This window comes from Triplophysa dalaica, chromosome 17, assembly GCF_015846415.1.
Source record: "Triplophysa dalaica isolate WHDGS20190420 chromosome 17, ASM1584641v1, whole genome shotgun sequence".
NCBI lineage: Eukaryota > Metazoa > Chordata > Actinopteri > Cypriniformes > Nemacheilidae > Triplophysa > Triplophysa dalaica.
Window position 1 is genome coordinate 17,128,123 of NC_079558.1, and position 24,325 is coordinate 17,152,447.

At 38.9% G+C, this 24,325-nt stretch overlaps 1 protein-coding gene across 1 annotated transcript; it reads left to right on the forward strand.

The window, feature by feature from the left end:
* The first annotated feature begins 210 nt into the window (after positions 1-210).
* Positions 211-23,677, forward strand: heatr1 (HEAT repeat containing 1). Its single transcript, XM_056770623.1, has 45 exons — positions 211-290; positions 836-977; positions 1,131-1,347; positions 1,510-1,651; positions 3,211-3,312; positions 3,396-3,542; positions 3,758-3,969; positions 5,188-5,318; positions 5,496-5,604; positions 5,687-5,791; positions 6,848-6,965; positions 7,911-8,018; positions 8,536-8,631; positions 8,719-8,801; positions 8,876-9,087; positions 9,307-9,428; positions 9,520-9,714; positions 10,168-10,336; positions 10,476-10,624; positions 12,875-13,067; positions 13,174-13,346; positions 13,446-13,601; positions 13,687-13,929; positions 14,140-14,271; positions 14,416-14,516; positions 14,594-14,740; positions 15,065-15,183; positions 15,405-15,526; positions 16,038-16,166; positions 16,313-16,543; positions 16,629-16,758; positions 17,115-17,284; positions 17,792-17,844; positions 17,926-18,049; positions 18,864-19,004; positions 19,154-19,455; positions 19,546-19,696; positions 19,788-19,946; positions 20,631-20,765; positions 20,858-20,962; positions 21,187-21,355; positions 22,294-22,460; positions 22,628-22,786; positions 22,874-22,982; positions 23,099-23,677. Exons 2-45 carry the CDS (start codon positions 836-838, stop codon positions 23,185-23,187), a joined length of 6,468 nt encoding a protein of 2,155 aa, XP_056626601.1. The 5' UTR covers positions 211-290; the 3' UTR covers positions 23,188-23,677.
* The last annotated feature ends 648 nt before the right edge of the window (positions 23,678-24,325 follow it).

The following is a 24,325-nucleotide window of genomic DNA, read 5'->3' on the forward strand; positions in this document are numbered from 1 at the left end:
GAAGGGCACATGAGGCAACATTAAAAATGAGCCATCCCTTAATTTACCTTTCTAGACGCAAAGTAAATGAACCACAGTAATTAATAATTTAGTAATGAGGCAACGCTAAGAGTGCTAAATGTCCATTATCCACAGTCTTCATTCTGCGTGAGGAAAGTGCAGCGCACATCCGATGCGCTAGATGGCGGTATAATTGTCACGTAGTCCTCCGACAACGAAAACAAAACAGAGAGCAAAATCATTCTGCGCTCTAACGCACGTGGAAACTGGTGTGAAAAATACGTTTAAAGGTAAGAGAATATATCTACTGTTTCAGCAAACTGATGGTGCGCTGCATGTCTGACCTCTCATGGGGAAAACTTTCTCCTGTTGTTTTACGTCCTGATGGCACACATATGTCATTCACTAAAATGGTGTTTTGGCAACCCTAAACGGAAATAATTTGTTACTTATCAGCATCCTTGTTTTGTTTATACCAGGTTTTTGTGATCTTTCTATTAAACATATGATAACATGTCATTAAACGTTATTGGGTAACGTTAACCTACTATTGTATTCTGCGGTATATCTATAGTAAGTTAAACGGTATGCTTTAACATTCAAATCTAGGAAGTCTACGACAGTTTACTGTAGTAAATAAGACTATAACATTCTCATATGGGACTCATTGCTTTAATAGTAAGACGGATGTTGACCTGTCATCTACATTGATTCTTCCAGCAGACAAACCTCACACAATTCCCCAAATCTTAAAAGCCAACAATGTACATAGTCTGTTGTCGTTTATTTAATTTGCTCTTTTTATTTTGAATTATTTTAATATAATGTTTCCTAGATGACATCCTTAGCACATCAGTTGAAGCGACTGGCATTGCCTCAGAATGACCCTAATCTGCTCAGCCGGAGAGAGATCGCCTCTGTGCTCTTCGAACCTAAAGATGCAGCCAGCATGGACAGAAGCACCTTCCATGCATTGGGTGAGAATATACCGCTCTGACGCGTATGGTGGTCTGGTGCAGTCATCATTTCTCTTTAAATGGGTCATTGAGATCTCTTGTGATGTGACCATTGAGAAAAGAAGTATTAATCACGTTTTGTAAATGTTTACTGTTGTTGGTCATTTGTCACAGGCTGCACAGGACTGGAGGAGATGACTGGAATTGATCCAGCGTTCAGCGAGTTTCACGAAACTCTTTTCAGTCAGGCCTCTCTAACTTTAGAGCGCAGCGTTCAGTCCAAAGAGGTCAACAAGAAACTAGACAAGACCATCTCGCTCTTTCTCACTCGGCTGTCACCTTACTTTCTGCTCAAGCCTGCTCTGAAGTGCATTGAATGGCTAGTACACAGGTAAACTCTATTGCTCTTCTCATGTTGATCATGTTTTACACACTATTTACTTGCTTTATTTTGAAGATTTCATTTAATTGCAGACTTTCCATTTGACCTCTGAAAGCATGCAAAAAGATTGAAATGATCAACAATACTTTATACAAAATTTATTGATTGCAGATTCCACATTCATCTGTATAATCAGGACAGTCTGATTGCTTGTGTGTTACCATATCATGAGACTAAAGTGTTTGTACGAGTGATTCAGCTTTTGAAGATCGACGAGCCAACACACAAATGGTATTGGCTCCATGGAATTCAGGTAAACCTTATCATGTATTATATTCAGGTAAACCTTATCATGTGTAATCGCAAGCATTTCACAAGTTTTTACGAGAAAACATTCCTAACTTTTTGAAAACTTTTTGAAATTAGAATTTAGGAAATAATATGACTTTTAAAAAGAATTTTCTTCATAATGCAACACTTTGTCGTTTTTCAACTATAAAGCGGCCCTAACACGCAGGGTTTCTGCAAATCTCATATTAATCTTGAGTACCTATAGTGTAGTATTGCATATGTCGTATCTTGGAAGAATATTTAGTTTGATCACATTATAAAAGATATATACAGCTGTACAAAAAAGTTGAAAAATTGTTACAAAACAGGCTTAAACAGTGACACTATTGGCAACACCGGTTACAGACAACTGCGTTTATCAACCACATGGGGGAACAGTGAGCAAAAGTTCTATAGTGTTGCTTCAAAGGTCCCATTCCCCGCAAACCCATTTTTAAACCTTTAGTTAGTGTGTAATGTTTCTGTTAGAGCATAAACAATACCTGCCAAATGATAAAGCTCAAGTTCAGTGCCAAGCGAGATATTGCCTTTAACAGAATTCGCTTTTCATGGACTACAGAGAACGGCAGGAATCAGACGACAGCCCTCTACTTACTGGGTACAGGATGTCACTATTCCGAGTGCTTTTAATAAACTCCGCCCAAAGGAATATGCCAAAAAAGGGGAGAGGTCTTCCTTAGAGAAGAGGATCGAGCCGATGGAGTAGTGTTTGGTTATCAGAGGTTGTAAACATTTGACAGAGCTTTGCGCTAAACTACTCCGGTGTCACTTCCCTCGCCATACTAGAAAAAAACACGATCTATGACAAAAATTGACGTTTGCACATGCACTAGCAGACCTCCGTTACACTTCGATGGATCCACATGTTTTTAACTGATAAAGTGAAGTTGACGCCATCGTTACTGTTTATTGCTAAAAGCCAAACATTTATGAATACACGTGCACTGAGAAGGACACCGACCAATCACAACAGCCTGAGAAGCTTGCTGATATGTTATGGGTGGGACATCTTCAGAGACACACTCTAAGCGGGGAATCAATCACGACAGACCTGGTCAGCTTTACCAATCAGATCGTTTCGGAAGGAGTGACTTTATGTAGACGGGAAGAAAACAGTCGTCTTGTTAGAAGAGGGACAGAAGTGAACAATAGACTTGAAATATGTGAAATAGAAATCCTTTTTTTTATTAGAAACATGAACTTTGTGAACATTGTGAAACACCCAAAAAACATAATCAAAGCCTCAAAAACAGCAAAAGACTGGCTCCTTTATGAATGTTTTGTGATAAAAGTGACATTTTGTTGGTGCGGATAGCCCCATGGTTTGTCGACATATAGTGCCAGTGCAAGGCCCCCGAGTTTGATTCCCATCTCAGCGGTTACAAAGTTACTTTTTGTTTTATTTCTTTTGACCTGGGTTGGAAGCAACACTCTTGTTTATTTTTTTTTCCAATTTCAAATAAATAGAAAACGTTGTAACACTGTTTTCAGATTTGAGTTAAAATTGAATTTGCTTTGTAGAAACCCGGTGTTCCTCTGGCCCGAGGAACTCTGCTCACACACTGTTATAAGGATTTAGGCTTTATGGATTTCATCTGCTCTATGGTCACAAGATCAGTTAAGGTAAGAGACCGTTAGCTGGGCTTAAAATCTGCCAGTTTGACTATTGGTTGCATTGGTTAATGCTTGATTTAATTTTATTGTAGGCATACTCTGAATTTTTCCACGATGGGAACTGTCCCCAGCTGAGGGTTATCTTTTCTTTCTATGCATCTACCATCGTTCTCGGGCTCGACGCTGTAGAAAAGATAACTGATCCTATAATGGCCAAACTGCTTCCACATATACAACTGGTAAGACAGTGATTGTGAATATGATCATGCTACACTCAATCTGATGAAACTTGAGATCTAACAGTAACGTTAACCACGTGAAGAGAGATTAGTTTACACAAATATTAGTTAAGTTTCATTTTTTTTGATGTAAAAATGTTATTGACATGCTTTTGTACAACTTAATCTGATTCTCAACTTGATTAAACTGATTATGGTCGGTCTTGAATAACCAGGGGCTGAAATCAGAGCTTTTGGACTACAGAGCTGCCACTTACATGATCGTGTCTCAGCTGGCCGTGAAGGTAGTGATGGAGGCTCAGTTGGTGGACTCATTGACTGTGCAGTTGTCCAGGTCTTTGGGTCAGACACCACAGCTGGTGAAAGAGGGTCTGAGCTGCATTATCATCCTCCTCCAGAACCAGAAAGAAGGGGTAGTTGGTTCAAAGTAAGTTTTAATGATTTGGTTCATAATTGGGTGATTCTCACAAAATCTTGGTTTCAAAAACTATTTTCTTAAAAACATTGGAATAAGCACGTTTTGTTTTATGCAATGAAATCATTGACAGCTTAACATGGTAAAAAAAGATCAAGCGATGCGATGAAAAGCAAGATTTTATAAATCATACATTAGACATTAATGAAATATATTTCATAGTAAATTATACATGTAACATTTTTTAAATGTGAAAACTACCTGTATGATTAATGAGTAATGTACACAGCATTACAAGAGCACATTAAACATAAAATAGAAAAATGTGTTTCTCCCAGTGTTTCCCACAGGATTTTGACTGACTTGTGGCGCTGGTGACGTCACAAACTAAATAGTGTTAGCACTTGATATCTGTTTTTCCTTCTACTCTCTGATCTTGTCACATTATACTGTATCTTACAACTGAATGTCACCAGCAGTCACTTCTGATTTATAGACACAACATCATCGCACAAAATCACAATACAGCACATCTCCATTATAGAGCGGCTTTATGCTGTGTGCCCTTTCTCCACAATGTGACTGACAATTAAATACATGACGCGAAAGTGCAGTTTATCCACTAGTTAATCGATCACAGATACAGTCATTATCCCAGATGGAAAAACATTACAAAATGTTACGCCAAATAAACGTTGGCGGCCATTTCCTGGGACGCTGTTCTAAACACAAAATCATACATAATGTAAATATATTTTTGTTTGTGTGTAGAGTCTTTTAAAAATGTTACAAAGGATGAGAATACCAGTCAATTAGCCTTTTTTCACTATTTCCAATTTTTTTTATACATGAATATTCTGTCAATGATTGTTTTGTCATTCAAGAACATCTAGAAGAATGTCAAATGTCATTTTACTCATGTCAACATATACTGCACTCAGAAACGTTGCAGAAATGAGAATTTCAGCAGAAAATTAAATAAAATACATCATTCATTCATTCAAGTTACTGCTTTGTGCAAGGTAGAGAACACAGTTATCTTTATTATGAGCATTTTCTGTGTTACTGTATCATACAGTATGATTTGTACTTAAAATCTTTAAGTACCCGGTTTCGTAAGTATAACCCAATTACTTGATCTACTCATGCTTATGTTTTCTATCATATTACTATTGTAATGTTTTTGTGTCCCTTAAAAACTATATGTAACCATTTTTGTTTTTCTATAAGACCTTTTGGGTATCTGTGTGCTGTGCCTACCTTGGTGTCCAACCTGCAGAGCATATCTGCAGTCCATGACGTCAGTCCCATACTGCGATACCTGCTGCCCCATCTCATCCCAACTGTCATGACGCAAGATGGTTAGTTACTCTTCCTGCTCCTTCTGAACCAAAAGGGTTTCAATTTAAAATGAACTTGGTTTTGCTTGTTATTATAATTGGTGAGAAATGTAACATTAGAAAACGTTATCGCATTGCTGGTAAATACCTATAACGCATTGCCTTTATGGATTATTTCTGGTTGCTGTGTCTCTGTAGGTGAGCAGCAGAATGAAGATTCATCATACATTGTTGACCACCACGGTCTGTTAGAGTCAGTCCTCCAGAACCTTCAGCTGAACAGCCACCTCGAGAGCACTGTGGCTAAGTAAGAAGAGCTAAATTCAATTGAAATGAAAAGACTGTATGAAGCTTAAATATTTTCTCTTCTTGTACTTGCCTCTTTCCAGGCTTCTTCTGGAGGAATATGTTTCCCGTGGTGGTGACATGCCCTCTGATAAGATTTCAGCTCTGAACCAAAGGATGCAGTCTGCTGTACGACTCTTTGAATCTAGGTACCTTTAAAATCCCCACGAAATCAAAATTCACAGTTAGATCTGTAAAATGTCTTATAAAAATCTGGAGATCCGGAAAACATCTGCTAAACATCTTAGAAAGCTCAGTTTTACATACATTCTAAATCATAAAGATCTTACAGACATTTTCTTGATGTCTATGTGACATCTGAGAGTAGACGTATTGGAGATGAGCAAACAATCAATAAAATACATCTTCCACATGTAAATGCAGACATTAAAATACAGTTAACATCTTCCAGATGTATATGTGCTTTCTAGATTCAGTCACTTCACAGTTCAATAAAATCGTGCCATGCCCTCAATTCTTCTCATTTGATATTCTGTTTTACTCTGAAAAATGTCACGTTACAGAAGTTGTTTGGAAGTTCACTCTGATTTTAAAGTCATTTCTACACTGTTTTGTGTCAAATTTGGACCCATTTGGGAAACATAAACAACACAGTTTTTTTAAAGGCTTGAAGATGTTTATTTAATATTGTTATTTAGTTGTAAATATTCTGTTGGTTGTATTCTGCTATAACATTTGTGTAGTGTAAAAAAATTAAACAGGAAGTACTTTGGGACCATTGTTGTTCAAATCTTTTTAAATGGTCTATAGTAGATTATATTCTGTGTGTTGTTTTACTTTATCAGCATTAATATTTATTAGGGCTGTCAAAAGATTAATTGTGATTAATTGCATCCAGAATAAAAGTCTGTGTTTACATCATATATTTCTATGTACAGTGCATTTTACTTTTGTATTTATAAATACAAACACAAACACATTTTTAGGAAATATTTACATGCATTTATTTATATTTACCAATAATTGAAATGAATGTTTATTAATTTTTAGGTTTTTCTTAAATATGTGCATTGATGTGTGTGTAAATAAATACAAAATTGTTATGCAAAGTACACAAATATATATTATGTAAACACAAACTATTATTCTGGATGCAATTTATCGCGATTAATCATTTGACAGTCCTAATATTTATTAATGAATATTTATAATAATATTTTATTTTGTTGTTGTTTATCTTGCAGATATCCATGTGCCATGGATGTGGTTTTGGAAAATCAGGTTAAAAGTGTATCATGTGACAATGAAAAACACCTGCTCCATCAGTTCATCTCTCTTACTGTGAGCTGTGGGAAATACCAGGTAAGCCACTGTTCTTTGTCCTTTCCGTTAGTCCCAGTTAGATTTAGGAAAAAGTCCATTTAGGCAGCTTACAAATAAATAATGAATCGGTGAGACATAATCTGCATTCATTTAGTCCCCCTAATAAACTCAGGATTAAATCAGGATCAGGAGCCTGGTGGGATAGTGATAGTTATATATTTACATTTATGCATTTGGCAGACACTTTTATCCAAAGCAACTTACATTGCATTGTATTATAAATTTATTTCTGACTATGTGCAATCCCCTGGGATCGAACCCATGACCTTGGCATTGCTAGTGCCATCCTCCAACGACTGAGCTACAGGAAAGCCAATTCCCCAATTTTGACTAGTCTTGTTGCGATAGTCGGTGTCACCGGTAGTCCACGGTGTCCACCCGCCCACCGATTAAATCACTTGTCCACCGCGGCACCGACCCCCACTGTTTTTTGTTTTGTATTCCCATCTTGTTAGTTTCATATTTATTGTGTGCCGTGATTGCCCGTTTTGTAATTTAGGCAATTTATCTAACATAAATGTTTCTTGTTTTCATTTATTTTTTACTTTAAGTGTGCTGTGATTATTCATAAGTAAATGTCCTTTTACTTTTTTTTGTGTGTGTTTTAATTAAGAAAGATATTAAACCCACTATAAATTCAAGCAATTGCCGTTTCCGAATTGCCGCTACTTTAAACCTAAAGTAAAATGTGTCATGTACACAGGCGCATCTTCAACCACCCCGCAGCAAAGCCCTCATCCCCGGTGTAACCGGTACAACTGGTGTTTTCACACGTCAATTAACCGGTGATGAATTTGTCCTAATGTTGACAAATACTCTAAATAGTTTGAGAACTTCATAATATGTAGTTATTATTGTAGAAAATATATTTCAAATCTTCATGCCTAATGTGTTGTAATAAAATTGTGGCATGTGTATCTGCAGATCCTGGAGGAGTCCGACACATCTCTTATGCTCAGTCTAAACCATCCGTTACCTTCAGTGAGAAACATGGCTGTCATGTACCTGAAAGAGATCTTCACCTCACAACATGTGTGTATATGCACCATCAACGTTCCCATCAACATGAAATCAATCATTTTTGGCCTGTTTATGTTCTTTATATGCACTACTAGCATGAGTGATTCATTAGTGCATTTTACAGAAAATAAAAGCTTGCTTGGTTATGATTCAGCAGAATGTAATAACTTAATGTTTTTGTTCTTGCGTTCTAGGGAATATTGTAATGGCCGTAATTGCTAATGTAATGAATTTGTTACAGTAGTAGCAAATGGTGGTAGATTCAAAAATATTGTCATTAGGCTAGATGAAGATGCTTCAGACAACCTAGGAAGTGGGGGGTCCTCCTAATACTTTATTGCCAAACAAACACATATCTTATTTTTCAGTTTCATCTAAAAACGTCTTATAACAGATGTTAATGAGTGGTGATTGTTATGTAAAGCTGTTTGTTAATCCGTCTTATGTTTTTATATTTACTGCATTTACATGCAGGAGACACACGCCAATGTAATGAAGTAATAAGATGTTTGTGTCCTGTATGTTGCAGAATTGCTTTGATGAAGTGTTTCTGAAGGATTCGTTATTGGAGAGAATAAAGGATGACGAGCCGGAGGTCGTGATGTCTGCCATTACAGCGCTGGAGGTCAGATAACCAATTGATGCACAAACTTTTTATTTCATTGATTTCTCTCGACATGGGAGATTAAATGCCTGTTGTGGTTTCTAACAGCTTCACTTAGGCTTTATGGATTCAGAGGAGACGGTCTCTGCTTTGATTGCTCTTCTGCACCGCACCAAACCATCAGCTGATTGGTTAGTTATACTTGAACAACGTGTTTGTTTCCTTAAAGGAATCATTTGACTGAATGTGGTCTTGTATTCTGCAGGTGTGTGGTGCTGAAGGAGGCTGTGCGTGTTCTTGATGACCCGCGTGTTGTCGAGGGCAGGCCGGATCTGAAGGCGCAGGTTACGTGGGATCTCCTGCCATTCCTGGCGGTGACGGGTCCAGAGCCCGAGTGTTTAGAGCTGCAGATGGCATCATGTGTTGCTGGAACCGCTCTGATCTCCCAGCATCCTCTGACCAAAGGATGGGCCAAAGGTTGCTACTGACGATTTTATAATGACGTTTCAATTACTTTATAGTCCTTAGAATACATTCTTTTTTTCTTTGTGTTTAACATCTGACCCAGAATGTTTAGGGAGAGCATTGGGATTAGATTGCGTTTTACATTTTTATGAAAGCAGTTGCTTTGTATATGCATTAGCCAATAAACCAGGTATTGATTTTGTGATAACTTTGTCTTGTCTTAATTCGCAGTGCTGAAGGAAGTTCAGGCCAAAACGCCTCCATCAGACATGATGGAGATGGCCAACCAAATGCTCACAACAACTCTGATAAAGAACCTGGCCAACATGGATCACACGACCAGACGCAACACTGTAAGAATCAAACCGTTAAAACTGATTTCATGTTTTAATATACATATTGAGTATATAAGTCAGGTGTTTGCAATGTGCGTGTGTGTTGCAGCTTGAGAATATATGTAAAGTCGTGGGCCGTCAGGGCAGCAGCGTGCGGGAGAGAACGGCGTTTGTCGTCTTGTGTTTCACGCTTCTTCAGAGTCTGGAGTCTATGACTGAGAGTCAACATCTGCATACAGCTCAAAGTGTCTACAAACTCCTGGAGCCTTCTCTGCTTCACATCTCCACAATCCAACCCGAGAAGGTCGGAAGCCCTGACAGTTACTGCAAAATAAAGCCCATCACAGCTTATAAAACAGCTACTTGCCACACTAGTCATTTATTAGACAAAAATGTAAATGTTTTAGTAGAGTGTTGTCAAACAGTCAGTAGGTAAAGTCATTTTTGCTAGTGGCTTTAAACCAATACACACAGTCGAAAGAAGACAAACATGCCTTCTCATATTAGCTAGGCATGTTTATATATGCAATTTATTTCTTAATATTAAACGGCACCGTTCAAGATGTCTCTCAGAAACTTCATGAGCAGTTTGTTGTCAGTTTTAGGAAGTTGTTGTTTATTGTTCATGGTATACATGCAAAACAGTTTTACTTTGTAAATTGAATACAAAATTCATAAAAACGAATGCACTGTTTTCACGACGGTCACAAATACATCATGCATCCGAATGTATTGTATTTTGTTTCCGTCACATTAGGTGTCTGTTGTGGGGTTGGATGTGTGTGTGCCGGTGTGTGTTGGCCTGGGTAAGTTTCTGCAGAAGATGAACTCTGGTCTCTGTGCAGAGAAAGAACACAGCCTCCTGCTTCTCTCACTACTGCGGCTATTCATCACTGCCCTCAAATGCCCCAAATCTACATTTAAGGGTACAGGACTCTTGTTTTTTTGAGTTAAACAGCAATGCATGTTTTGTTAATGAAAATACTGGAAATGTGGAAAATACACAAGTTCACCCAAATCCTTAAAAAATGTTACCTGCTAACAAATACGTGCTGTGTATTTCAGGTGAGTCCTGGTGGAACCCTGAGAAGATGGACACTAACACCTGCTGTTACCTGCGTCTACTTTGTCGTCTGTTTGATGTGGTGATATCAGGGGCCAGTGAAGGGCCACTTGCCCCTTGCTTTAGGAGCCTAATGCAGCCCATCCTACAGGTGCTGTACATAAGTGAAATAATATTCAGTGTTTTACTGTCCATTTTCGAGTTTTAGTACACTTACAGATACATGTTAAAGTCACCATAAAATAGAAGTAGCGATTGTCTTTTCTGTACTTTGACGAAAATCTGAGTGAAACGTCTTTTGAAATGAGGGAATAAATGTAGGGCAGGACAAGGGAAGGGGGATATGGCCCTAAAACTCTATCACAGTATTTTCTGGTATTTGTTGCGGTAACCATAAAAACAAGTGATACAAGTGATAGTAGCTATGATGTTGTCTAGAGCCTCAGAAACACAAACATTATCCAAAAAGTAAAACGTACCTCAAAACAAACAGGCTCCTAAAAAATACATATAGATAACTTGCTACAATATTCCTTGAAAACAAAAGATTTTTCAATTTTGATTTCATGCCGTCTTTAATATTAGGGGTTGTAACGATACGCTCAGCCCATATTTAAAACATTACACAATACTGGGTTCACAATTACAATATCACAAACTCAATTCGAATAACAGATTTATTTCCAAAACATTAACCATGTTCATTAACCGTGTAACAACTTGTTAAAGAATTGAAGACATTCCTAGTTTAATTGAACGTTCTTTATGAAAATTAATAACATTGCAATTTACATTTAATGTAAATGTAAATCAAGGAAGCAAAACGAAACGAACAAAAACAATAGAATTAAACACGTCATACCTTAAAATAACGTGATTCCGCAGCAACAGGATAAACAAACGTTATATGACCCAAACTTAACTTCCAACTAGACCTCAGCAAAGAATCAAAAACTGTTTAGCAGTTATAATTGATTATACAATTAATAAAATTGTATTATATATAAATATTAGTGGTGGGCCGTTAACGGCGTTAACGCAGTGAGACTCTTATCGCGCAATAAAAAAAATGACGCCGTTAATCTATTCTCAAAGTTGGGTTGGGAGCTGGGTCTATTCTACGCAAGCTATGATGACTTTCACCTTGATATTTTAGCGCGGATGTATACCAGTTTAACTGCACTGTACGGGGCGAGATCGAGATTTTTCAACTCGCGTGATTCGTGTCATTCGCGGAAGCAGAAGCCGCCTCATCATCTCATAACCAGGGCTTCATTCGCGCGATTCGCGCAGTAAGTAGGTCTATTGGCTCTTTGCATTAACATATAAATCACTCGTGCTTGACACGCCATTCGCGTTTGGTCTGAACACAACATAACGTTACTGTGAAATTACCACATCAAACGTGACGTGCTAACATGGATGCAGCTATGAAGCCGCCGGGTTTGCTTCAGGGAATATTATTTTTTAAGAAGCTTCCCAATAGAAACATCGTCAAGACTAAGGTTGTTTGCACCTTGTGCAATGCGGAATTGGTTTAAAAAAAAAACTTTCTCTCAACAGGTAGTGGTCTAGCTTTAGTTGAAACCAGTAACTTTGTATTGAGATCTAATGTATTATGGCTCCTGTATGACATATTGCTTGTTGCTCCCTCACTCTTTGTAAGTCGCTTTGGATAAAAGCGTCTGCTAAATGACTAAATGTAAATGTACTGTAGGAGCTCTTCCAGTCTCAAGTACCACCTAAACGCAAATCATCCCTTAGCTAATGCGGAAGTAAACACAAGTTCATTTTATTGAACATAATTTAATTTTCATCACCAATTATCATAGTAGAACAGCTTTCTCAAGCAGTTTGTGATGCATTTTGGAAACAGGAGATGAGCCCCTGGTCTAATGCGCCACCTGGCTTGAGAAACCCGTTCTCAAAGACTTACTTTTAGTCATTATTTGGGTAGCACACATATTCTGAATGCCTTCGGCAGAATTCAAATGAGCCATTTTAATCTAGATTAATCTAGATTAAAAAAATTAATCTATGCCCACCACTAATAAATATGTATATCATATACCATGAAATATTAATAAAAAATAATAATATTATAAATTAAATATAAATTAAATTGTTACATAATCAGACCGGGAACTGAACACGGACCGGAAATGAAGTTCGGGGCAGGAGTGTGCATCAAATGAAAACGTCTATTGTCACATACCGTAATTAATATGATTTATTGAATTTTTCGGTTAAAGTAAAGGTTTGGATGCCACTTTTACAATTGTAAGGTTTCTGAGTGTGAAGCATGCAGGCAACGCTGTCTTCATTGGATTTTTTACTGTATTACATTAAAAACAACAATGTTGGCTACATGCTCATTTATGTCTGGCTTTTCATATTGCAGGTGCACCTGAAAGAGCCCTTGACTCTGTTTAAGTTTCTCTCACTCCTGTGGGGTTACAACAGTAATTTAGGTGACCAGCTGGACTGTCGCGTCAGTGCCATACTGCAAACTCAGGCTCTTTATGTGGGAAAGGCCGTGCTTTGCAAGCAGCCAATGAAATCCCTCAATGTACTGGCATCAGGCGCCTCACCAGGTACATCACTCTCTTACATAAATGTGTGCTGTTTGCACATGCTGTGTTCAATATTGTTTTCAACCGAGAGGACAGATGATAACCGCAGATTGATTTCTTCCTGCAGTGGTGCCGTCTCTGCTGGTGTGTTTGCGATCAGGCGTGTGTGAGGTTCGGAAGGCTTCCATCGCTGTGCTTCACTCTTTCAGGGGGGTCGTATCTTCACCTTACCACCCATTGGTGGAACATCTCCTCAAATCATCTGAGGAGATCATCGCTGACCCCTCGTACCTCAGCCAGGTCAGTCACAGCCGCATTTTATCACCGCTTTGAGTAGAATTCATCATTTCAGTTCCATGTGCTTTTGGCAAAGAAATAACACTTCTGTCGTTCCTGCAGTCACTGTCTATGGTTTACGAGGAGGCGATATTGTTGAAAGGCAAGAGTAAGAAGCTGGCCTCTATTGATCAGCTCCTGCAGTGTGTGCAGTTACCCTGTTGCCCCTTATACACCTCCAAATCTCTGCTGAGGGCCATTCAGGACATTCACGGAGAGGTACGGTAACGACGTCACTGTTTCTCAAACCTCTTTCAGCGATGGATGTGTACGCATGCAAACCCATCTCTTCCTCTTTATCCAGCATGTTTTGGAGGCTCTTCTGCCGGCTGTGGAGTGTCTTCTCGAGCAGTGTGCTCCAGACACATGCACCTTCCTGCCAGATGAGGCTCTCGTCCTGCAGCTGCTGCTGAGCAAATTCAATGAGAAGTCTGCACCTTTACTGGTCAAAGAGCCCCGGTGCCTGGAGATCTTCCTCAGGGCTATTGGCACGTCAGCCAAGCCGTACCCCACTATGTCTAGTTTCCAGATTATTGCCCTGGAGCAGGTTGGTGCACAAATGAAGTGCTTTCATTGCAGATGTTGTTCGACAGACCCTTCTGGCATACAGAATTACCTGAAATGAACACTGAAAGTGTACTTCAGACACCTCAGTTCTGAAAATATACATTAATATCTAATCCAAAAGTTGCAAAGCGTAAAAGAATGTTCGAATATGATTGCGTCGTAGGAATAATGTAATGCGATGTTTTCATAGATAACCAAGCCATTCTTCGCCGCACTTGGAGATGAAAAGATTCAGCAGAGAATTCTCGCCATTCTTTTTGACTTGCTGGTTGGGAACAAAAACTCTGCCTGTACACAAGTTATCAACAGCGTCTTTAAAGCGGTATGAACATTATTAATGTTGTTGAGGGTTCGTAATGCACCATAAATCACTGAATGCATTTACATTTATCCCTTTAATTCTTTGGCAGACATATCTTCTGTATTACTATCTTTAATGAACGTTTTAACGCCTCTGTGGTTGTAGATCGCAGTGGATGCAGAGTTAGTGGCCAATGAGCTGATGCCTGCAGATAAACACCGAGTCGCAGTGACCGTTCAACAAGCACGGCGGAGTAAACTGCAGAGGTGAGGGGTTGGGCTTTTTGTGCAAGGCTTCAATACAGGAATATTTGGTGGTTTGAACTGCATCTGCTTTCCTGCAGAAAAACACAAGACACGTCTACGGCAGGACCTGAGGAGCCCGTCGTCTCGTGGCCGAGAATCACCCTGATTTTAGAGCTGCTGCAACACAAAAAGAAGCTGAAGAGAGCTCAGTGTCTAGTGCCTGCTCTCTTTCACCTGCTCTCCAGGTGCGTAACAAACATCTGTTCACAATCTTGACACCTGCGCACACTTTCATTACAAGCATGTTGGAGTGAACTCCTGCTTTGATATGTCTGACACATGACGGAATAATGTAAGTTTTGGTGGGTTTTGAAAGTTTGTGTTCAGGATCAGGTTTTACAAACTTCATACAAAAGCTTTGATTTTTCATGTCTGAATGTAGATCATGCAGACATGTTCGGCAGAGAAAGAACACATTGATTTGTACCATAACTGCACTTTAAGTTGCATAGAGTGAAGGCATCTGTCAAATGCATGAATGAGTACGTTTTGTGAAATGTGTTTTGTAGATGTCTGGAGCGTGCCGCAGCTGAGCAGGAGAATATCGAGTACACCAAACAGCTCATCCTCATCTGCCTGCTCAACATCTGTCAGAAACTCTCTTCAGATGGAGGAGCTGTTAGCAAAGGTACAAGAAACTACCTCAGCATGCTTCAAAGACCTCTAAACGCTTACATTTTTGCACAGTAATATGAATGTGTGTTTTAACCATGTTGTATGATGCAGGAGCCTTGCAGTAGAAGTTCTTTTAAAGACCCTCAGAAGCAATGACCTCTTGAGCTTATTTTTAATAGATAGATTTTCTCTCAGGTTTTTATTAGATGGTTTGTTTTTATGTTCTGTGATTAGATGTGCTGGAGGAGGACAAATTTAACGTGGAGCTGGTGGTGCAGTGCGTCAGAATGTCAGATGTTCCCCAAACTCACCATCACTCGCTGCTGCTGCTCGGGGCTTTAGCGGGAATCTTTCCTGTAAGTACATTCACAGAGACATTCTCAGCAGGGCTCGACATTAACGCTTGTCTGGGACAAGAGAATGTTTTGTATGGGCAAGTGAGAGAGAATTTTACTTGTCCGAGGCAACAAGTAACTTTAAAAAAAAAAAACACCACCAGTGCAACATATATGTAGATTAATAACAATATGTGCATTAGACAGAGCTGCGTGTTTGTGTGAAGTGCGTTTGTCGTGGTTGTACTTGGTTGCGTTTGACAATAATCAATGACTAAAATCAGGCGGCCAAAGCGGACACTAGTTAATATGCTTTGATGCAAACTTGACCAATTTAAATCCGAAACAATTTAGTTGATTATATTATATTAATATTCAAATGAAATATATATATTTTTTATCTTTGGACAAGTAATTTTTGTACTCGGACAAGTGAATGACAAATATACTTGTCTGAAGGACAACCTCATGACAAGCCCTGCACAGACACAGTTTTAAAAACCATGTTAACCATCTCGTTCACTCATTTCAGGAGAAAGTTCTTCACAACATCATGCCCATCTTCACTTTCATGGGCGCCAACATCATGCGACTGGACGATGCTTACAGTTTCCAGGTCATCAATAAGACTGTACAGGCTGTCATTCCTGCTCTTATAAAGGTCTGTGACAAAGTCATCTGAAACCCTTAACCCAGACTAGAGTGATAAACTGAACTTGCCCTGTATTGCTTGTGCCATGTATGATATGTCAAACCAGGCCGCATGCGTTTACATAACAACCTACATTACACTTGATTCTCTCACAGGCCCATAAGGATGGCAGTGTCCAGTCTGACGCCAACATGGAGGTCGTGGTGACGCGTATTATGCACGTGTTCGTTGATGCTCTCCCGCATGTGCCCGAGCACAGGCGCTTACCCATCCTCAGTCAGCTGCTGGGCACGTTGGGCCCGTCTCACTTCCTCTGGGTCCTGATGCTGCTCATGTTCAAGCAACACGTCACGCAGACTTCCGTCAATGCCGCCGGGCCTGAAAAGGTGCGGAAAGTTTTCAATTGTTGTTTCATGGATGTATCCTGTGTGTTTAGTTATTAGATGCATTGACGTGGTGTTCTGTGTTCAGGAGTCTGTTGTGGAGAGAGATCAGGACTTCTGGATCTCTGTGTGCTGCGAGTTTGAAGTGAAGGAGCAGCTCGCCTCCCTCATCAGGGTCCTGCAGTACCTCATGACTCTACCACAGGACAGCGAGGAAGGTGAGAGAGAAAGTGCAGAGGTCCAGCATAGCAGTATCCTCAACCACCGTTAGTTTAACATCTGCGGCAAATATACAGATTTTCAATATATTAATGATAATCAGTATGGTTTTAAATCTTTTTTTTTTTAACTGCATGGTGCAAACAGTTGAACGCAGCTTAAAGGTGGGGTGTCCGATTTCTCTTAGCCGTTGTTGATGTTCAAATCACCAAAACAGACACACCCCTACCCCCATCTTTCGCTTTCTTCAACACTCGGCTCGACTAATGTCCGTCCTGTTTACTGCACCTTACTGCTGATTGGCTGCTGCCCGACTTGTCTAATTCAATTTTCATTTTTTCATTTCTCTTCACAGATTCTGAGAAAAAGCGTACTCGAGGAAGAAGTGCAGTGAAGAAGGAAGACACCGTCTCCGAACTGATTTTCAACCTTCAAGCTCATAGTGGCAAAGAACTCCGTCATTTTAAATTCCTCTCCATCTCTTTCATGGCTCATCTCCTGGCCTCTGACAAATTTGTTGGAAAGGTACCCTCATTTATACTGGACCCACTTCATTTAAAGGGATATTTCAGCCAAAACGCTCAATTTCCCAATGTTTTACTCACCCTCAAGTCATCCTATTTGTATATGACTTTCGTATCCTAGCTCGTCCAAGCCTTGCAATGGGAGTGAATTAGTGTATGAGATTTCGAAGGTCCAAAAAGTGCGTCCATTGATCATAAACTTCTCCACGCGGCTCCATGGGCTTAATAAAGGCCTTCGGTTGTGAATCGATCGATTCACTCACTTTTTGGAGCTTTGAAATCTCATCCACAATTCACTCCCATTTTAAAGCTTGGACGACCCAGGATACACGGTATTGAAACTCCGACTGGATTATTCTGAAAGAAGAAAGTCATATACAGATAGGATGCAATGGGGGCGAGTTAAACATGGGGACTTTTTTTTGGCTCAAATACCCCTTTAATGTTTTCTTGATGTCTTCAGAATTTTCTTTCAAACTTTGGATAAAGAAATGTAATCGTTTGACAGGTTGCGGACAGTGAGGACATTAAAGACGTCGCCTTACAGAATCTTCAGCAGCGGTGAGGATAAGCGTGACCATGTTTAACTTGTTTGTGGTGAATTGATTTGTTGATTGTTATATTTGTGTGTTTTTTGATCAGTATGCTGGAGGAGGTTCTGCGCTATATCCATACAGTTGCACGATGTGTGGAGGATAACTCGGACAAACCCACAGCGAAGTTCTGGAGAGCTCTGCTCAGCAAGTCCTATGACACCCTGGACAAGGTACTGTAGAACATCTACATTGATCCCATACGTTGAACAACACCATTATTGTCACAGTATCATGTCTAAGCAAGTGACATTTCTTGTTTTCACATGATTTTTGCTGAAATAGATTTTAACAGATTAATTATCGCTTATTGCTCCCTGAACTCTGTGTAAATTGCTTTGGAATAAAGCGTCTGTTAAAAACTTAATGTAAATAGAAAACATTTTCAGGCTCTGTTTGTGCTTCTGTTTTAAGGTGGTGCTTACATGACAGCATATTTTTATGTCTGTCTGTTTTGCTGTGGATATTAAAATGATTAATCATTAATTAAGAATTAACTGAAGAATTATCTTTATCAACAAGACAATATTAATTAACTTAAGAATAAGGGTTCTCAAACAATTAATCCAGAATAGAAGTTTGTGTTTACATAGTATATGTGTACTCTGAATATTAATTTTGTTTTTACAACCACAAACACTTACCTGCCTATGTTTAAGAAAAATATCAATTAAAATATTAATTAATAAACATATATATTATTTAAATTATTGGAACATACATGTAAATATTTCTTAAATATGTATACATGTGTGTTTATGTCTTTGTAAATACAAAACGAATATCCACAAACTTTTATTCTGGATCTCTCTCAGCCATTGGTTTGCATGATGACTGAAAGCATAATTTAATTTGATTAATCATTCATTTTAATCTGTTAAATTATAACGATCGATTAATCAATCGTCAATTATTTATCTGCTCAAATAAGAATGCATGTATTCTTGTTTTTATGTAGTCTTAATTAAAATATTTGATAACTTTAAGGTGAATGCCCTTCTGCCCATGGACACATTCATCACAGTCATGAGAGGGCTGATGGGTAATCAGTTGGCTTCGGTGAGGAGGAAGGCCATGGAGTTACTCAATAACAAACTACAGCAGAGGACTCAGTGGCAGGAGGAACAGGTAGAAAACCTCACACATACATCATCATTTTATATTTCTGTCATTTTGTCTTATTCAAATGATTTATATGCATTGATGACCAACTGCACATAAGTGTCATTAAACATTCCCAGTTATTATTTGTTTAAATGTATTTGTTTCCGTGACAGATTACTGTGCTTCTTGAACTGATCGGTGATCTCCTGCATATTGTGGGTCGGGGTCACGGTCAAGTCATGCCACAGGAAGAAGAAGAGCAGGCCATCAATCGACAGACGGCCCTTTACAGTCTCAAGCTTCTGTGCCGCAGTTTTGGCTCGAACCACCAGGAGCTGTTTGTCCCCGTGCTGAACAAAGCGGTAGAGCTGGTGGCTAATAAAGACGAGGAGAAGAACGTCATGGGAAGTGCTCTGCTGTGTGTGGCGGAGGTGATCGGCACGCTGAAGGCTCACGCCATACCACAGTTACACAGGTACTGGTTGATGATCAATTGTGTTTTATTATGGATGTGGTTTTGGTTTGGAAGTTTTTGTACTGATATGGTATGTTCATTACGTGTCAGGTTAATGCCTGCTGTGCTGAACACTCTGAAGGAGAGGAAGGATCTGTTGACCAATGAAATCTATCTGCTGAGTGCCGTCACGGCCCTACAGCGCGTGTCGGAGACCCTGCCGCACTTCATTAGCCCATACCTGCAGGACACCATCTCACAGGTCAGCAGCAGCACACGGCTTGGCATATGATTTCAAACTCTTTATATTTTGCCATTGAATAACATCATCTCATTTATTTGTGATGCTGTAGACCACACGCTTAACTCTGTTAGCGATGCGACTGACGTCCTGCCCTCAGCTCACCGAGCGTCTCACGTCTCTCAGCAACACTCTTGCCACAAAAGTGCCTTCCAGGGTCCTCATCCCCACCATCACCAAATGCTACTGTGGCATGGTGGATAAGCATCAGGTAAGATTGTGATGTCACATAGAGTAGTGCCCAAAATTAAGGGGTAAGCTCTATAAGTTGCTTAGTTCTGCTAAAAACAAAGAAAGTTATTTGGAAGAATGTCATTAACCAAACAGAGCTGGGTCACCATTGACTACCGTAGTAGGAAAAATTACAATGGTAGTCAAAGGTGCTGAAAACTCTTTGCTTACTTAAATTTTTTTAAATAAAAAAAAAAAATGCACACAGTAGTTTCTCCTACTATGGTAGTCAGTGGTGACCCAGAACTCATATTCTCATATTCATTCTTTTGAATATCTTTCTTTGTGTTCAGCAGAACAAAGACATTTACACAGGTTTGGACCAACTTATGGGTGTGTAAATGATGACAAATTTTTTTATTCTATGCATTTTACTATATTACCAAAACCTGTATTTCCTGTAGTTTGCCCCTTTTTGTAGTTTGTCTAATAAATGCCTTAAAATTCAATTTTACTGCATTTTGACATTAAAGAATCAGAATCAGAAGTAGCTTTCGAGTATGTTTACACACACAAGGAATTTGACTTGGCGACAGGAGCTACTAGTGCAGAAGAAAGTAAACACATAGTGCAAACATAGTTGATAGAGATGAAATTTAACTATGACAAAAAAATGAAATAATAATAATAATGCCTTAAAAAAGATGTTTTCTATATGATACAGAACTGTCTTAGTCCGCTGATGAACATCTTGAAGGAACATATCGCTCAAATGGAGAAGGACCAACTCAACAACCACCAATCAGAGCTCACTTCGTTCTTCCTGTCCGCTCTCGACTTCCGCGGCCAGCATTGCCAGGTACTTAAACAGCCTCGCTTCTATTCTTTATAATGCCTTTATCTTCAAATGCAATGGTTGACAGGATTATCAGTATTTATGCTATTTTATAGGGAGATCTGAAGAAGGCCGGTGAGATCGAGGGCAGTGTGATCGACTGTCTGCTGGGAATGGTTATGAAACTTTCAGAAGTCACGTTTAGACCTCTCTTCTTCAAGGTAAACATCAGTAAGAGGGGCTTGAACAACATTCCACATTCATTTATTTATTAAAAATATATGTTAATTGCATGTTTTCTAATTGCTAAATATAAGCAGATGAATCAACTTAACCAAAATAGCTGTCGGATTCAGAATTCACTTAACAATTCACAATTTTCTCTTGAGTGGTGTGTTGATTTCCAATGTAAATGTTTTATGATTGGCTCTCTTCTCTTTCGCAGTTGTTTGATTGGTCAAAGATAGATGGTGCTTCTAAAGACCGTCTGCTGACCTTCTATAGACTGGCAGACCGGATCGCAGACAAACTCAAAGGACTGTTTGTGCTGTTTGCCGGGCAGCTGGTCAAACCTTTTTCTGACCTACTCCGTCAGCTCAACACTGCCCACAAAGGTACGATATTATAAGTGTCTTTGTGTGAGAACTTAATTCTGAAAGTGTGGGGCGGGCTCCACTGGTTGGGAATAGAGACATGACATGTGGGGCACGACAAACAAGAGGAAATTGGGTTATTTTTATTCATTCCTTTATTTATTGACAATACACTCAAAATGAAAGACGCATTTAAAAGTAAGCCTTACATAAAACAACATCAGACTGCGAAGAAAATGTCCCATGAAACCATAGTAGCCTTCGAGAATGATTTCACATCGGAATGTTAATTGAAGCACTACAAAAACTTAAATGTGGAGAGGCGGTAGGGGGTATAAAGGTTAGCCGTGGATAAGTGTTGGGCCTTGTTTACCAAATTAGCATTGGACGACGTTTACAGAGAAAAAACATTGCGATGGACGATGACATTGCCTTGCTGTGTTTTAAAGTGAGGCATGTTTTACACATCTTTATACAGCGCGAGCTGGGCAGTTATAAAGATTGTATTCCTATTTTGATTTTGGATTCATTAAAAGAGTTATAAAGTGAGGCTGCGTAGATGCACGTCGTCTTTATACAGTTATAAAGTCTGGCGGGTCTGCGCAAACTGCTCGTCCTCTTTATACAGCGTGAACTACACTGTTATAAAGTCAGGCCAGTCTGATCTGCACAGTGTGAGGTTTTATGCCTCTTAGCCTTGTTCATATTTGTTTACACATGCTGCCAGCAGCACAGAGCAGCGAGAGTCATGTGACCAAAGTGAATCATATGTTGGAATCATGACGCCAGCTCAACATCGTAATGTTTACCAGCCTTGTTTATTACCATTTTGTTGGTGCGATTGGGGACAGGCGGGGCTCGGAACCCTTCCCTACCTCCATACTTTGAGAAACATTGCAATAAACCTTTACAATATTTAAAGCACTGATGTGATTCTACTCGCACCCCTTCTCCCATAGATGAGGCCTTCTTTGAATCAGACGACAAGGAAGAGGATAATGTGACGAAGAGTAGTCTGCTTCTGCAGTATATGTTGGACTGCCTCCATAAGATCTTCGTCTATGATACACAGCGCTTCCTCAGTAAAGAGAGGGCTGATGCTCTCTTGAGCCCCCTGGTGGATCAGGTCAGTATAGTATTGGCTATGTTTCATAAACTTAAATATTTAAGCTGTGGGTGCACATTCACCCCAAAAATTACTGAATTGAAAAGTTTTTAATTTTATAAAACAAACAAATCGTTGACCATGACTGTCTTAACGTTTGAAACTGTATCAATATTGCGTTTCTGAAGTTGGAGAATATGCTGGGAGGAGAGGAGGTCTACAAGATCCACATCACTGAACATTTGGTGCCCTGCATCGGCCAGTTTGCCGTCACCATGGGAGACGACTCGCAGTGGAAAGTTCTCAATTATCAGATTCTACTCAAGACACGTCACGGCTCACCCAAGGTATACAGACGCTTTCACCAGAGTCGGGCCGTATGGTTGGTGTACGCAATTTCAGTTGAATACTGAGGTGTTTGTGATTTTGTTCAGGTGCGTTTCTCAGCACTGGTCATGTTGCTGGAGTTGGCCGGAAAACTAAAGGAGAACTACATGGTTCTTCTGCCCGAGACCATCCCATTCCTGGCTGAACTCATGGAGGGTAAGAACATCATATCAGTTATTTAAGTAATCTTGTAGAGTAAAGGTCTTCAAAAAATAAATTCGCTCTATCTAATAAAACTACTGATTATTTATCATGCTCCCTCTTTTTCACAGATGAGTGTGAGGAAGTTGAACACCAGGTGCAGAATGTCATTCAGGAGATGGAGACTGTTCTCGGTGAACCCCTGCAAAGCTACTTTTAAAATCTCTGTTATTTCAGCCCTGTTAAGATGCTTTAAGTGTTTGTCCAGTGTCTCTTAATAAGTTACTTCATGAACTGATTTGCAGAACATGTGTGACTGTGACTGATCTTATCTTCAGACAGACACCTGCACTTCTGGGATATTGTCCTGCCTTTTGTGCGTGTAAATGCTATAGATTTTAGACGCATCTCTTCCCGTAAAATGAATATAACAATGACATGTATTGTGTTTAAATGTCTAGTGTTTTTAAAAATAAACTATTTGATGGCATTGAATGTCATTTTGTAATGCATATGAATGGAAAAAGATCTGGACAACACGCATCCATATTTTTTGACATGGACATGAAATCAAAATGTGGTCATCTAAATGTATTCCGTGTTCTTTGAAATGACTTATTTTGGGTTGATGTCACCAATCTCTCAGGCATCCATCGTCCACTTTCTTTCTGCTATGAAATTCCCATAAATACAAAAAATCACACAAATAATGTTTGTTGTCTGTTTGTACTAGTCAAAATAGTTATTTGAACATCAGTTCATGTTTGCGTTGACTAAATCAATATGCACCAAATAAAACTTTGATATCAAGGACATAATATTATCCAACAGTCCATTTCACCTACATTAGCCCTTCAGGAGCTCATATTCTTCACGTTTTATGCAATTCATGAAAACTCGTATAGTAATTTAATAATTTATACATTTTTATAATAATTTATAATAATATAATAATAATATATAAACTCATATAGAAAAAATGACTATTCAGAGATGATGGTCAAGTATAGAAAAAATAAAAAATAATATGTTGTCTTTAGAGTCAACAAGTGTAATCTGTGACAAAATCTGTGAGCTTTTTTTGTTTATTTTAGGCCACTTTTCGATACACCATAGTTAGGGCACATTTAGCTGTTTTTTCATTTACAAAGAAAAATAAAGTATGAATTCATTTGTATATAAACGAACTGTGTACAAACGAAAATATAACAATTAAGTATACTAATCAATATTAAGATATATTAATAATAATAATACAATATTAATAATTGTAGGTTTTCTTACATTAAAAAAATCAAGATTACGCAAATAAAAGCTCTTTCTATATGCAAAACCGTCAATGTTGTCATCTAAAAATA

Coding starts and splice junctions, on each gene's coding strand:
- heatr1 (XM_056770623.1), top strand. CDS start 836: ATGACATCCTTAGCACATCAGTTGAAGCGACTGGCATTGCCTCAGAAT. Junction 8,019..8,535: donor AGATCTTCACCTCACAACAT/GTGTGTATATGC, acceptor TGTATGTTGCAG/AATTGCTTTGATGAAGTGTT. Junction 9,088..9,306: donor GACCAAAGGATGGGCCAAAG/GTTGCTACTGAC, acceptor CTTAATTCGCAG/TGCTGAAGGAAGTTCAGGCC.